Below are 15178 nucleotides of genomic sequence, written 5' to 3'. Positions count from 1 at the left end.
ACTGTGCCGGTGTGGAAACGGAGAGGTGAAGCGACAGACAAGTACTGCCATCACGGTGTTCATAGTCTAGTGCCTTCCCTGTGGAAATGAAAGTCTAGCTTCCGTTTCTGAGCTTGAATACACCCTGAGCTAGGCCCTAGGTTTTGGGGACCAGAATGTTCCAGTGTCCTCAGGAGCCCAGTGAAGTAACTTGTTCCTTGGTGAAAGAGCTCTGCAATGCCCATCAGAGATTAGGCATGCTCACTTCCCCACTCCCCTCCCCAGCACTGCTCAGGACTTCAGAACATCTGCCCCAGGGTGGCAGGCACAGACTTCCCACACTGCGTCTTTCCCCACAAACTGGAGATCAACTATGCAAACTCAGTACCTTTTCCTGTTTGGAGCAAAGAGAAGAGCTGTGGACCACTGAGAGAGGGATCTTCCCAGGAGCCCGAACAGGTGAGCACCAGGTCAGTTGGGAGCACCAGCTCTGATCGGTAAGATGAATGTTAGATTTGGAAAGTGTCAATAAGAGAAACACTTTCAGTGCCTTTGATGGAGAGGGCTGTTGGTTGAACTCCCTTAGTGAGTTTCACCCTTTTCCTCTTTCCCTTTTCCTTTTTTTTTTTTTTTTTTTTTTAAGTGAGAGGAGGGGAAATAGTGAGTCAGACTCCTGCATGCGCGCTGACTGTGATCTACCTGGCAACCCCTGTTTAGGGCTGGTGCTCGAATCAACTGAGTTTTTTTAGCACCTGAGGCTGATGTGCTCAGACCAACCGAGCCACTGGCTGTGGGAGGAGGAAGAGAGAGAAAAGGGGAGAGGTGGGGAAGAGAAGCAGATGGTCGCTTCTCTTTTGTGCTTTGACTGGGACTCTAAGCGGGACATTCATATGCCGGGCTGACGCTCTATCCACTGAGCAACCAGCCAGGCCCTCCCTTTTTTATAACTCTAATACTTTACTCTGGTTTATAGAACTATCCTATTTTTGGTTCACATTTAGCATTTCCATATGTATATTTCATCCAGTTCCTCTCCACTGTAGGGGTGTGTGTGTGTGTGTGTGTGTGTGTGTGTGTGTGACAGAGACAGAGTTAGAGAAAGGGACAGATAGGGACAGACAGGCAGGAATGGAGAGAGATGAGAAGCATCAATTCTTTATTGCAGTTCCTTTAGTTGTTCATTGACTTCTTTTTCATATATGCCTTGACTGGGGGGCTACAGTAGAGCGAGTCACTCTTTGCTCAAGCCAATGACTTTGGGCTTCAAGACAGCAACCTTTGGGCTTAAGCCAGTGATCATGGGGTCATGTCTATGATCTCATGCTCAAGCCAGTGACCCCACGCTCAAGCTGGTGAGCCTGCACTCAAGCTGGATGAGCCCTCGCTCAAGCCAGCAACCTTGGGGTTTTGAACCTGGGTCCTCTGCGTCCCAGTCTGATACTTTATCCACTGTGCCACCGCCTGGTCAGGCTCCACTGTAGGTTGTTAATACTTTCTGTCAACATCAATCCCAATCTTCATAGAATTCTTTCTTAGTAAATTATCTACTATTTCTATCCTTTGCTTCTGTGATTACATGACTCCTCACATAGCCAGATTCCTTAAAGTTTTCCTTTACTCTCTGATACATTCCTCCTTTTCACCATTTATTCCCACATTTAAGATTAGTATTTAATTTTTTAAAATTTTATTTTATTTTAATTTATTGTGTTTACATAGATTCTAGTGTCCCCTCGAATACATCTCTTCCTCCCCATGTTCCCCACCACATCTCCTTTGCCCCTCTCCCCGCAGCACCCTCTCTCCTTCCCCCCAGGATTTTCTTTTCTGCTCTCATCTCATCCTCCCCTTTCCCTCTGTCCACTTTCCCTCTGGACCCTTTGATCCCGCCTCTGTCTCTATTCCATTCCTCAGTTCATATTGTTCATTGGATTCCTTAAATGAGTGAGGTGATATGATATTTTTCTTTCTCTGCCTGGCTTATTCCACTTAGCATAATAGTTTCCAGGTCCATCCATGTTGTCGCAAAAAGTAAGATTTCCTTCTTTTTCACGGCCCCATAGTATTCCATTGTGTATATGTACCACAGCTTTTTAATCCACTTGTCCACTGACGGGCACTTGGGCTGTTTCCAGATCTTGGCTATTGTAAACAATGCTGCCAGAAACATGGCGTAGCATTTCTCCTTTTGAATCATTGATGTGGTGTTGTTGGGATATACAGTGGTACCTTGAGATACGAGCAGACCAACATACAATTTTTTTTTTTTTTTTTTTTTTTTTTTTTTTTTTTTTTTTTTTTTTTTTTTTTTTTTAAGATACGAGCTGTAACTCAGTCCATATTTTTGTCGAGATCCGAGCAAAATTCCAAGATGTGAATCGTGATTCGGGAAGCTGCCGCAGTTTTTGTGGTTTCATTTTAAGTAAAGAAAGTGCAGTTTTAGTTCTGTTTAAAGTAAAGAAAATGCAGTTTTAGTTTACATTTAGTGTTGAGAAAGTGCAGTTTTAGTTTATGTGTCTACAGTGCCTGCATCCCTTCCTCCCTCCCTCCTCCTCTGCCATTCACCTCTGTTAGCTGCACTCGTCTGTCTCTAAGGTAAGAATACAGTACTAAATAACACTTTTTTCTTTTATTTCATATATTTTGTTATGCATTGGTAAAGTATACATGTATGTTTCTTAATTAAAAACATTTCTTTTTTCATAATTTAGGATGGTTTGGGGATGTTTCACAGGGGACTGGAATGGATTAAATCTATTTCAGTTATTTTAAATGGGAGAAATTTGTTTGATATATGAGTTGACTGACTTACGAGCTCGGTTACAGAACGAATTAAACTCGCACCTCAAGGTACCACTGTATTCCTAAAAGTGGGATGGCTGGGTCAAAAGGCAGTTCAATTTTTAATTTTTTGAGGAATCTCCATACTGTTTTCCATAGTGGCTGCACCAGTCTGCATTCCCACCGGCAGTGCAGGAGGGTTCCCTTTTCTCCACATCCTCGCCAGCACTTATTCTGTATTGTTTTGTTGATGAACGCCATTCTGACTGGTATGAGGTGATACCTCATTGTGGTTTTAATTTGTATTTCTCTAATGATTAGTGATGTTGAGCATTTTTCATCTGCCTGTTGTCCATCTATATGTCCTCTTTGGAGAAGTGTCTATTCATTTCTTTTGACCATTTTTTTTTTTCTGAAGCTGGAAACGGGGAGAGACAGTCAGACAGACTCCCGCATGCACCCGACCGGGATCCACCCGGCACGCCCAGCAGGGGCGATGCTCTGCCCACCAGGGGGCGATGCTCTGCCCCTCCGGGACGTCGCTCTGCCGTGACCAGAGCCACTCTAGCGCCTGGGGCAGAGGCCAAGGAGCCATCCCCAGTGCCCGGGCCATCTTTGCTCCAATGGAGCCTCGGCTGCGGGAGGGGAAGAGAGAGACAGAGAGGAAGGAGGGGGGGGGGGTGGAGAAGCAAATGGGCGCTTCTCCTATGTGCCCTGGCCGGGAATTGAACCTGGGTCCCCCACACGCCAGGCCGACGCTCTACCGCTGAGCCAACCGGCCAGGGCCTCTTTTGACCATTTTTTGATTGGATGGTTTATCTTCCTGGTGTTGAGTTTTATAAGTTCTTTATAAATTTTGGTTATTAACCCCTTATCAAATGTATTGTCAAATATGATCTCCCATTGTGTGGTTTGCCTTTTTATTCTGTTCATATTGTCTTTAGCTGTACAAAAGCTTTTTAGTTTGATATAGTCCCATTTATTCATCCTGTCCTTTATTTCCCTTTCCCGTGGAGATAAATCAGCAAATATATTGCGAGTGATGTCGGAGAGCTTGCCTATGCTTTCCTCTAAGATGCTTATGGTTTCATGACTTACATATAAATCTTTTATCCATTTTGAGTTTATTTTTGTGAATGGTGTAAGTTGGTGGTCTAGTTTCATTTTTTTTCAGGTAGCTGTTCAATTTTCCCAATACCATTTGTTAAAGAGGCTGTCTTTATTCTATGCTATGCTATTACCACTTTTGTCAAATATCAATTTTTATAAAGGTGTGGGTTTATTTCTGGGTTCTCTGTTCTGTTCCATTGATCAATATGCCTGTTCTTTTGCCAATACCAAGCTATTTTGAGTACAATGGCCTTGTAGTATAACTTGATACCAGGAAGTGTGATATCTCCCACTTTATTCTTCTTTATCAAGATTGCTTAGGCTATTTGTGTTCTTTTTGGTTCCATATGAATTTTTGGAATATGTGTTCTATATCTTTGAAGTATGTCATTGGTATTTTAATAGGCATTGCAATAAATTTATAAATTGCTTTGGGTAATATAGACATTTTAATGATGTTTATACTTTCTAACCATGAGCACGGTATATGCTTCCACTTGTTTATATCTTCCTTGATTTCTTTTACCAATGTTTTATAATTTTCCGAGTACAAATCTTTAACCTCCTTGGTTAAATTTATTTCTAGGTACTTTATTTTTTGGTTGCAATAGTGAAGGGGATTGTTTTCTTAATTTCTCTTTCAGATAGATCATTGTTGGTGTATAAAAATGCCTCTGATTTCTGAATATTAATTTTATATCCTGCTACCTTGCTGAATTCATTTATCAGGTCCAGTAGTTTTTTGACTGAGACTTTAGAGTTTTCTATGTACAGTATCATATGATCAGCAAATAATGATAGTTTTACTTCTTCTTTTCCAGTTTGGATGCCTTTTATTTCTTCTTCTTGTCTGATTGCTGTGGCTAGGACTTCCAGATCTATGTTGAATAAGAGTGGTAAAAGGAGGCACCCCTGCCTTGTTCCTGATCTTAAGGGGATTGCTTTTAACTTTTTCCCATTGAGTATGATGTTGGCTGTGGGTTTGTCATAGATGGCCTTTATCATGTTGAGGTATGTTCCCTGTATTCCTACTTTGCTGAGAGTTTTGATCATGAATGGGTGCTGGATTTTATCAGATCCTTTTTCTGCATCTATTGATATTATCATGTGGTTTTTCTCCTTCCTTTTGTTTATGTGATTAATCACGTTGGTTGATTTGCGAATATTGTACTAGCCTTGCCTCCCCAGGATAAATCCCACTTGATCATGATGTATGATTTTTATCATGTATTGCTGGATCTGGTTTGCTAATATTTTGTTGAGAATTTTAGCATCTAAATTCATCAGGGATATTGGCCTATAATTTTCTTTCTTTGTGTTGTCTTTGCCTGGTTTTTGAATCAGAATTATGCTCGCCTCATAGAAGGAGCTTGGAAGTTTTCCCTCTTCTTGAATTTTTTGAAATAGCTTGAGACGGATAGGAGTTAATTCTTCTTTGAATGTTTGGTAGAATTTGCCTGTGAAGCCATCAGGCCCAGGGCTTTTGTTCATTGGGAGTTTTTTGTTTGTTTGTTTGTTATTTTACAGAGACAGAGAGAGAGTCAGAGAGAGGGATAGATAGGGACAGACAGACAGGAACGGAGAGATGAGAAGCATCAATCATTTGTTTTTTGTTGCAACACCTTAGTTGTTCATTGATTGCTTTCTCATATGTGCCTTGACCATGGGGCTATAGCAGACTGAGTAACCCCTTGCTTGAGCCAGCGACCTTGGGTCCAAGCTGGTGAACTTTTGCTCAAACCAGATGAGCCTGCGCTCAAGCTAGTGACTTCGGGGTCTCGAACCCGGGTCCGCCCCATCCCAGTCTGACGCTCTATCCACTGCGCCACTGCCTAGTCAGGCTCTTCATAGTATTTTCTAATAATCCTTTGCATTTTTGCTGTGTCAGTTGTTACTTCTCCATTTTTTATTTCTAGTTTTGTTTATTTGAGTCCTCTCTCTTTTTTTCTTGGTGAGTCTGGCTAAGGGTTCATCGATCTTGTTTTGAAAGAACCAGCTCTTGGTTTCATTGATCCTCTGTATTTTTTTTTTAGTCTTTATGTAATTTATTTCCACTCTGATCTTTATTATTTTCTTCCTTCTACTTCCTCTGGACTTTACTTGCTGTTCTTTTTCTAGTTCTTTTCATTGCAGGGTTAAGTTGTTTATTTGAGCCTTTTCTAGCTTCTTAAGGTATGCTTGTAATGCTATGAACTTCCTTCTTAAGACTGCTTTTGCTGTGTCTCATGGATTTGGAGTTGTATGCTCATTTTCATTTGTTTCAAGGAAATTTTTGATTTCTTCCTTGTTGACCCATTCATTATTTAATAACGTGCTGTTTAGTTTCCAATTGTTTGAATGTTTTCCAGTTTTTCTATTGTAGTTGATTTCTAGTTTCATCCCGTTGTGGTCAGAGAAGATGCTTGATATGATTTCAATCTTCTCAAATTTGTTGAGACTTGTTTTATGACCTAATATGTGGTCTGTCCTAGAGAATGTACCATGAACACTTGAAAAGAATGTATATTGTGCTGCTTTAGGGTGAAAGGTTCTGAGGATATCTATTAAATCCAGTTGATCTACTGTGTCCCTTAATTCTGCTGTTTCTTTGTTAATTTTATTTCTTGATGATCTATCCAGTGATGTTAGTGGGTTATTGAAATCTTCTACTATTAAAGTATTGCTGTTGATATTGCCCTTTATGTCCATCTAAGTCTGCTTTATATATTTAGGTGCTCCTATATTAGGTGTATATATATTTATAATGGTTATCTCTTCCTGTTGGATTGCTCCCTTTATCATTATGTAGTGACTTTCTTTTTTTTTTTAATTTTTATTTATTTATTTATTCATTTTAGAGAGGAGAGAGAGAGAGGGAGAGAGACAGAGAGGAGAGAGAGACAGGGGGGAGGAGCTGGAAGCATCAACTCCCATATGTGCCTTGACCAGGCAAGCCCAGGGTTTTGAACTGGTGACCTCATCATTTCCAGGTCGACGCTTTATCCTCTGCGCCACCACAGGTCAGGCTGTAGTGACTTTCTTTATCCCGTACTGTAGTCTTTGTTTTAAAGTCTATTTTGTCAGATATAAGTATTGCTACTCCGCCTTTTTTTTTTTTCATTTCCATTTCCATGAAATATTTCTTTTCCATCCTTTCACTTTCAGTCTGTGTGTATCTTTTGTTTTGAGGTGGGTCTCTTGTAGACAGCATATGTACGGGTACTGTTTTCTTATCCACGCAGCTACCCTATGTCTTTTTTTTTTTTTTTTATTTTCTTTTTTTTAAATTTTTTTTTCTACTTTTTTTTTTAATTTTTTTTTTTTATTTACTAATTTTTAGAGAGGAGAGAGAGAGGGAGCGAGAGAGAGAGAAGGGGGGAGGAGCTGGAAGCATCAACTCCCATATGTGCCTTGACCAGGCAAGCCCAGGGTTTCGAACCGACGACTTCAGCATTTTCAGGTCGACGCTTTATCCACTGCGCCACCACAGGTCGGGCTACCCTATGTCTTTTGATTGGAGCATTTAATCCATTTACATTTAAGGTTATTATTGATATATAGTTTTTTATTGCCATATTTTTTCTTTAAATCTACATTCTTCTTTTACTAGATTTTTTTCCCCCTGCTTTGTTCTGTCTACAGCAGGCCCCTTAACATTTCTTGCAGCATTGGTTTGGTTTGGTTGTGATGAATTCCTCGATTTATTTATTTTTGTCTGGGAAGTTTTTGTTTTATTTCTTCTTCAATTTTATTTATTTATTTATTTATTTATTTATTTATTTATTTACAGAGACAGAGAGAAACAGACAGACAGGAACAGAGAGATGAGCAGCATCAATCATCAGTTTTTCGTTGCGCACTGCGACACCTTAGTTGTTCATTAATTGCCTTCTCATATGTGCCTTGACCACGGGCCTTCAGCAGACCGAGTAACCCCTTGCTCAAGCCAGTGACGTTGGGTCCAAGCTAGTGAGCTTTGCTCAAACCAGATGAACCCGCGTTCATCCACTGCCACCTTAAACCACTATAGCACCTCGGGGTCTCGAACCTGGATCCTTGGCATCCCAGTCCAATGCTCTATCCACTGAGCCACTGCCTGGTCAGGCTCTCCTTCAATTTTAAATGATAGCCTTGCTGGATAAAGAAGTCTTGGTTGTAGGTTCTTGTTCTGCATTACTTTTAATATTTCTTAACATTCCCTTCTGGCCTCAAGTGTTTCTGATGAGTAGTCAAATGTCATCGTTATGGGGGTTCCTTTGTAGGTGATTGACTGTTTTTCTCTTGCAGCATTTAGTATTCTTTTTTTATCTCTTAGCTTTGGTATTTTGATTATGATATGTCTTGGTGTGGGTCTCTTTGGGTTCTTTTTTAATGGGATTCTCTCTTCTTCTTGAACCTGTGTGACTGTTTCCTGCATCAATTTAGGGAAATTTTCAGCTATAATTTTTTGATCAGGTTCTGTATTCCTTGTTTTTTCTCTTCTCCTTCAGGAACCCCTATTATGTGGATATTGTTTCTCTTCATGTTGTCACAGAGCTGTCTTAGCGTTACCTCAAACTTTTTGAGTCTCTTTCTTTTTGCTGTTCTGCTTCCATTCTTTTGCTTATCTTGTCCTCTAAGTCACTGATTCAATCCTCTGCTTCATCCAGCCTGCTTTTAATTCCTTCTAGTGTAGTCTTCATTTCTGATATTGTGTTTGTCATTTCTGTCTGGTTCTTTTTTATGATTTCCATGTCTTTTTTGATGTTTACAATTTCTTTATTTATGTTTTCATTAAGTTCATCCATTGTAGCTTTGAGATCCTTAAGCATCCTAACAATTATTATTTTATAATCTGCATCTGGTAATTTGATTACTTCCATTTCATCCAGATCTTTTTCTTCGGGTTTTCTTGTGATTCATATGACTTAAGTTCCTCTGTCTACCCATTGTTTCTGTTTGTGGCTTGCCAGCTTGTTCAACTTGTGGTCTCCTTAATTAATAGAGCGTCTTTAAAGTCTTGATTTTGCAGGCTGTTGGAGTGTGGTCTTTTTAACTAGTAGAGCAGCTGTAAAGTCTTGATTTGTCTGTTTTCTATTTACTTAATTCTGCAGGGAGCTTGTTTACTGATCTCAGCAGGGGGCTTATTTGAAACTGTATCCAGGAATGCAGTGGTGTGACCTCTAAGAATCTGAAGGCTGTTCTGCCAGCTGCTCTCTTGGGGCAGAGCAGGGTCTCAGAAGGAATGGTGTAGCTCAGATCTCCCTGGAGACCTGAGTTACTGCCCCTCCCCCTTCCTGCTTTTGGCTGGGTCTTTTGCGCTGATTGGAGCTAGAGAGCTTTTTGGAGGTGGGACACCCAGAACCACTTTAGGCTTGTGCTATGTGGAGTGATCAACCCCTCCCTCAGTTATGGCTGCCTCTGCACTGGAGAATGAGTCAGCTTCTCAGGTCAGCCCAGTCATTCCTCTCCCCGTCACCTTCTGTCTCGCTCTCCCCACTTTCCTTGTGGAAGACAAGCCAGTTCTCAGCCCTCCCTGCCCCTGGAGCCCCAGGCAAGTGGCTGTGAGCGATATTTTCTGTTCTGTCCCTTTAAGGCACCCCCACTGCTTTCCACATACAGAAGTTTTGCTCTTCTGCCCACTCAATGCTTTCTGTCTGTCTCCTCCAGTCCCTGGATTATGAGGCTGGGTCTCCAGTTCTGAGACTGAGGGCCCCCGTCTCTCAGGGTCCTTCTCCTTGTAATGGGAGCCCTTCTGGACTCTCAGCCTCAGCCTCCCCTCATTCTTGGGAGCAGGGGAGCCCCTACCATGCCCCTGCACTCCCTACCAGGATTGGTGTGGATTCTTCTTTGCTCCTTGGTTTTTGAGACCTGTTCTTTTAGATCAAAGTTGGTTTTTCTCGATGATTTTTTCTAAATTAATTTGTAATCCAGTTTGGTGGTGTGAGCTGGCAGTCTGTGCATCTCCCTACTCTGCTGCCATCTTTACATCTGTCTAAGATTAGTATTTTAAAAAGACAATATACACATGCCTAGCTTACTTTTTTCGTCACCTTTATTCTATAGTTTCCTTCTCTGAATACTTAATTCCTCACTCCCTGCCCTTAATTTATTTCAGAACTTCAACTTCAACCCCAGGAGTCAATTCTTAACCAAGATATCTTTGTGGAGAGTCCATCCATTGGCAGAAAAAAGGTAAGGTGCACAGAGATTATTCATGGTCCTCTGTAATATGGGAAGTCTGGGGCTACTGTTCATTAGAAAAACAGCACAAGAGGCTAGAGAGAGAATAGAGAGAGGCTATTTAGGGTGAAATGCTCAGCCAGGAGAAAGCACTTTCCTGGGAGAGAGTCAGTGAAGGGAGAAAACTTGAAACGTAGATGAAGATGCATCTGCACAGAGTTCCCAAAGCTACCCATGTTCATAGATGAGACACAGACATAGTGCATTTAAAACTTAGTGTCACCTTAAACCAGGGGTCTCAAACTCGCAGCCCGCGGGCCGCATGCAGCCCGCCGAACAATTTTGTGCAGCCCGCAGACTAATCCACGAACTACAGTTTCTGGTCGTTTTGTGACACTGAAAAGTGTTGCGTAACAGTTGCCTTTTGTAGACCTAGTGCGGCCCGCCGAACAGCTGTGATCTTGCTCTGCGGCCCACATGCTGAGTTGAGTTTGAGACCCCTGCCTTAAACAATTCAGAAAAAGTCTATGTCTAAGAAGCCCCATGAGAGTCATGGAAATGATAGCTCTTTGTGGCATCACATCTACTTGACAGAACTTAGAGTAGAAATAGTACAGGGACTCAAAAATGGTCAGCTTCAGCTAAAGAAATATCTTGTCTACACACAGTTCATTGAGGATGGGTGTCAATGATTGTAATGAAGTTTTTGGTCTTTACATTTTTCTCACTTGGCAGGAGCAACCTCTGCCTGGAGAACAATTCTCCAAATATAACGAACTCGGGAAACCCTTTAACAGCATCAAACACCTTTTTCAATATGAGAGAATTCATGCTGGAGGCAACCCATATGAATGCCAAGAGAGTGGGAAATCCTTCTTTCAGACCACTCACCTAATAGTGCGTGAGAAGATCTATAGTGGAGATAAAACCTATGCATGTAACAAATGTGAAAAAGCCTTCAGATATAGCTCTGACCTCATCAGGCACGAGAAGACCCATACATCAGAGAAGTGCTTTCAATGTCAAGAATGTAGGCACTCCTTCAAGTACTCCTCGAATCTGCGGCGCCACATGAGAACTCACACAGGAGAGAAACCCTTTGAGTGTAGTCAGTGTGGGAAAACCTTCACAAGGAACTTTAACCTGATTTTGCACCAGAGAACCCACACGGGCGAGAAGCCCTATGAATGTAAGGACTGTGGGAAAGCTTTTAATCAGCCATCCTCTCTGAGGAGCCATGTGAGAACTCACACTGGAGAGAAGCCCTTTGAGTGCAGCCAGTGTGGGAAAGCCTTCAGGGAGCATTCGTCGCTGAAGACTCATCTGCGAACTCACACCAGAGAGAAACCATATGAATGTAACCAATGTGGGAAGCCCTTCCGGACAAGCACCCATCTAAACGTCCACAAGAGGATCCACACAGGGGAGAAACTTTATGAGTGTACTACTTGTGGTCAGGTGTTGAGTCGTCTCTCAACCCTCAAGAGTCACATGCGAACCCACACTGGAGAGAAGCCCTACACATGCCAGGAATGTGGACGAGCCTTTAGTGAGCCCTCATCCCTCAGGAAACACACCAGGACCCACACTGGCAAGAAGCCCTATGCGTGTCAGGAATGTGGACGAGCCTTTGGTCAGTCTTCACACCTTATTGTGCATGTGAGAACCCACACTGCAGGGAAACCCTACGAATGTAATCAGTGTGAGAAAGCCTTCAGGCACAGCTCTTCACTTACCGTACATAAAAGGATTCACGCCAGGAGAGAAAACGTTAGGCATGGCAGCCTGCCTCTATCAGTGTCTCATTCATTTGGTGAATCCCTTGTTGAGTAACTTCCAATTTGTAAAAAAATAAACATTGGGTCTATAATCATCTCTCATAGTAGTGGTTTAGCTATATCCCATGTTTTGATGTCTAATTAAATTTTTTTTTGTATTTTTCTGAAGTGAGAAGTGGTGGGATGGGGGGAGGCAGTGAGACAGACTCCTGCATGTGCCCAACCAGGATCCACCCAACATGCCCACCAGTGGGCGATGCTTGGCCCATCTGGGGCGTTGCTTCACTGCAATCAGCTATTCCAGCGCCTGAGGCGGAGGCCATGGAACCATACTCAGTGCCTGGACCAACTTTGCTCCAATGGAGCCTTGGCTATGGGTAGGGAAGAGAGAGATAGAAAAGAGAGGGGAAAGGGTGGAGAAGCAGATGGGTGCTTCTTCTGTGTGCCTTGGCTGGGAATTGAACTTGGGACTTCCACATGCCAGGCTGATGCTCTACCACTGAGCCAACTGGCCAAGGCCTGTCTAATTTCATTTTTGATTTTAAATATTGTCTTAGTTCCTATTGTTAAATCATTGATACATGACTTAAGTGGATTAGATTTTAAAATAACTGTACATGGTTATAATTTTATAGAGGTATAATTATGGTGGAATACATAAATCTTATGAGTTGGATGAGTTTGACAGATGGATACTTACATCTAACAAACACCCCATTCAAGATATAGAGCATTTCTGTTAACCTGGAAAGTTTCTCTATATATCAGGCTGTTTTTCAGTTGCTTTTTTGTTGCTGGTTTCTAATTTAATTATATTGTGAGCTGAGTATGTGGTCTTTGTCTACTGAATCTTAAGTCTCTTACTGAATCTTAGGTGTAGGATGGTCTAGTATGGCACATCCTACTAGTTACCTACCCAAACTGCTCCTTCTTCTTTACAATAGAACCTAGGTGTTTGTTGTTGTTGTTTAGATTGGGAATATGCACTATTTAAAAAACCTCCATCTCCCCTTCCTTCTTGCAGTTAGGGAAGGCCACCTTCCCCAGTTCTGGTCAGAATGAGAAATATTTGGGTGTGACCCCTGTTAGAAAGGAGTGGTTTCTTTTAGCCAGATCCCTCTACTTGCCTTTTGTACAAGCAGACACGATGTCCAGTGCTAGAGGAGCTATACTGTGACCATGAGCATGAAAGTCACAGGCTAGAGAGAGACACAACCATTCTGGTTCCTCAGTTTGTATCTTTGTGTGTCTGCACCAACCCTGGACTGTTTATTTCTGAACATCTTATTAGATTAAAAAGATGCACTTCTTACTGGTAAATGACATTGGCTCTTTTGAGGAGGGAAGTGGAGAGGGGAAGGCAGGGATGGGCCTATTAGAGTAGAATACAGTTTATAACTGATGCACTTAGTATATGGTAAATTTTTGTAAGTGCTTCATGAGTGGTTAAAATCAATGTATTCTACACGTCTACTAGATAGCATATACTATTTGTGTTTCAAAATTTGTTGCACATTTATAAGTATTGGTGTCTCTCTTAGTCATCTTAGGCTGATATAACAAAAATACCATAGATTGGGTAGCTTATAAACAACGCAGATTTATTTCTCACAGTTCTGGAGCCTGGGAGTCCAAGATCAAGGTGTTGGCAGATTTGATATCTGGTGAGGACATGCTTCCTGGTTCACAGATGGCCAACTTCTCTCTGTGTCCTCATATGCCAGAGGGAGTAAGGGAGCTCTCTGGGGTCTCTTTTATAAGAGCACTAATCCCATCATGAGTGGCCCACCCCCATAACCTAATCACCTCCCAAAGGCCTCACATTTAGATACCATCACATTGGGGTAGGCTTCAACATAGGAATTTTGGGGGATGCAAACATTCAGTTTAGGAGTCTGATTTATCATTTATAGGAAGAGCTATGTTTAGCTTTCCCACCATGATTATAGATTGCTGAATTAATCTAATTCTGTCCTTTTAAATTTATATATTTTGATTATTTTATTTATTCTATTTTTATATATTTTTTTAGATGAGAGGAGGGGAGATAGTGAGGCAGACTCCCACATGCACCCTGATCAGGATCCACCCAGCAACCCTGTCTAGGGCTGGTACTTGAGTACCAAGCTATTTTTTAGCACCTGAAGCTGGGGCTCAGACCAACCAAGCTATCCTCAGTGCTTGGGGCCACGCTTGAAACAATCAAGCAACTGGCTGTGGGACTGGAAGAGTGAGGGAAGGGGGAGGGGGAGGGAGAGAGAAGCAGATGGTCACTTCTCTTTTGTGTTCTGACTGGTAATTGAACCCGGGATGTCTGCACGCTGGGCTTATGCTCTATCCACTGAGCCACTGGCCAGGGCCTAACATATATTTTGAAGGAATGATATTAAATGAATAATTTTGATATTTTATGTTTCCAGCAAGTTGTTTGCTATAAAATGACCATCTCTCTCCCTAGTGATGAATATTCAACCATCATCATAATAGCAAATAATTATTTAGAGTTTAATATTAATTGATAGTATTTCTGTAAGTTTTACAACTGTTAAGTTATTTAGTCCTCACAATGACACTTTGAGGGAGGTTCTTTTATTATCTTCAGTTCACAGATGAGGAAACTGAGGCAAATTAACTAAGGTTATGCAAGTCATAAGTGACAGTCTGGCTCCAGGGTCCATGCTCTCACCAGCAGTGCTTTCCCCAGGGGACTATTCATTTTTTCCTATTATCACAGAATTCTGTATTTGTGTTTTAAAATGAGGAGGTATAACATATAATAGTTCATAAATTTTAGTCCACACTTTGGTGAATTATATATATATTTTATACCACCCACCTCAAGATATAAAATGTTTTATTACTCACAAGGTCCCTTGAGCAGTAGCCTCATCTCCAGAAGTAACCAATCTTCTGATTTCCATCACTGTAGATTTATTTTTCCTGCTCACAGAAATGAAATTACACAGTACACCGTTTTCTATCTGGTTTTTAAACATAGTGTCCATGAAATGTATCTTTGTCACATTATAACAAGTCCTCTGAATGTACCAGAATTTTTAGATTCGACTCTGTTTATGGACATTTGGGTTCTTTCTATGTTTTGCTGTTACGAATAAAGCTTCTGTGACTGTTCCTGTGCAGTTCTCGTTGTGGTCCTATGTTCTCATCCTCTTGGGTGTAGATGTAGAGCTGGAACTGGCATGTCTTGAGCTTCAGTAGATACTGCCAAATGGTGTTTCAAGGTGGTTGAAACAATTTATACTTCTGTCAGCAATGAATGAAAGTTTCATTTGCTATGCATCCTTGAAATACATGCTATACAGTCACTTTAATTTTAGCTGTATTAGTGGGTAAGTTGTTTCTTGTGATCTAATTCACATTTGTGTGTG

The 15178-nt window shown here is 41.4% G+C and overlaps 1 protein-coding gene across 2 annotated transcripts in view; it reads left to right on the top strand.

Annotated features, from left to right (window-relative positions):
• Window positions 1-14921, top strand: part of ZNF333 (zinc finger protein 333) — a 31409-nt gene extending 16488 nt beyond the window's left edge. For both annotated transcript variants that reach the window (XM_066347068.1, XM_066347057.1), the window contains 3 exons: window positions 265-438; window positions 9947-10023; window positions 10747-14921. In XM_066347068.1, coding sequence (XP_066203165.1) covers window positions 265-438; window positions 9947-10023; window positions 10747-11844 — 1349 coding nt within the window. In that variant the 3' untranslated portion in view covers window positions 11845-14921. The remainder of the gene's footprint in view (window positions 1-264; window positions 439-9946; window positions 10024-10746) is intronic.
• The last annotated feature ends 257 nt before the right edge of the window (window positions 14922-15178 follow it).

Source organism: Saccopteryx leptura, chromosome 1 (assembly GCF_036850995.1).
Source record: "Saccopteryx leptura isolate mSacLep1 chromosome 1, mSacLep1_pri_phased_curated, whole genome shotgun sequence".
NCBI lineage: Eukaryota > Metazoa > Chordata > Mammalia > Chiroptera > Emballonuridae > Saccopteryx > Saccopteryx leptura.
This window is presented reverse-complemented; position numbering and strand designations above follow the sequence as displayed.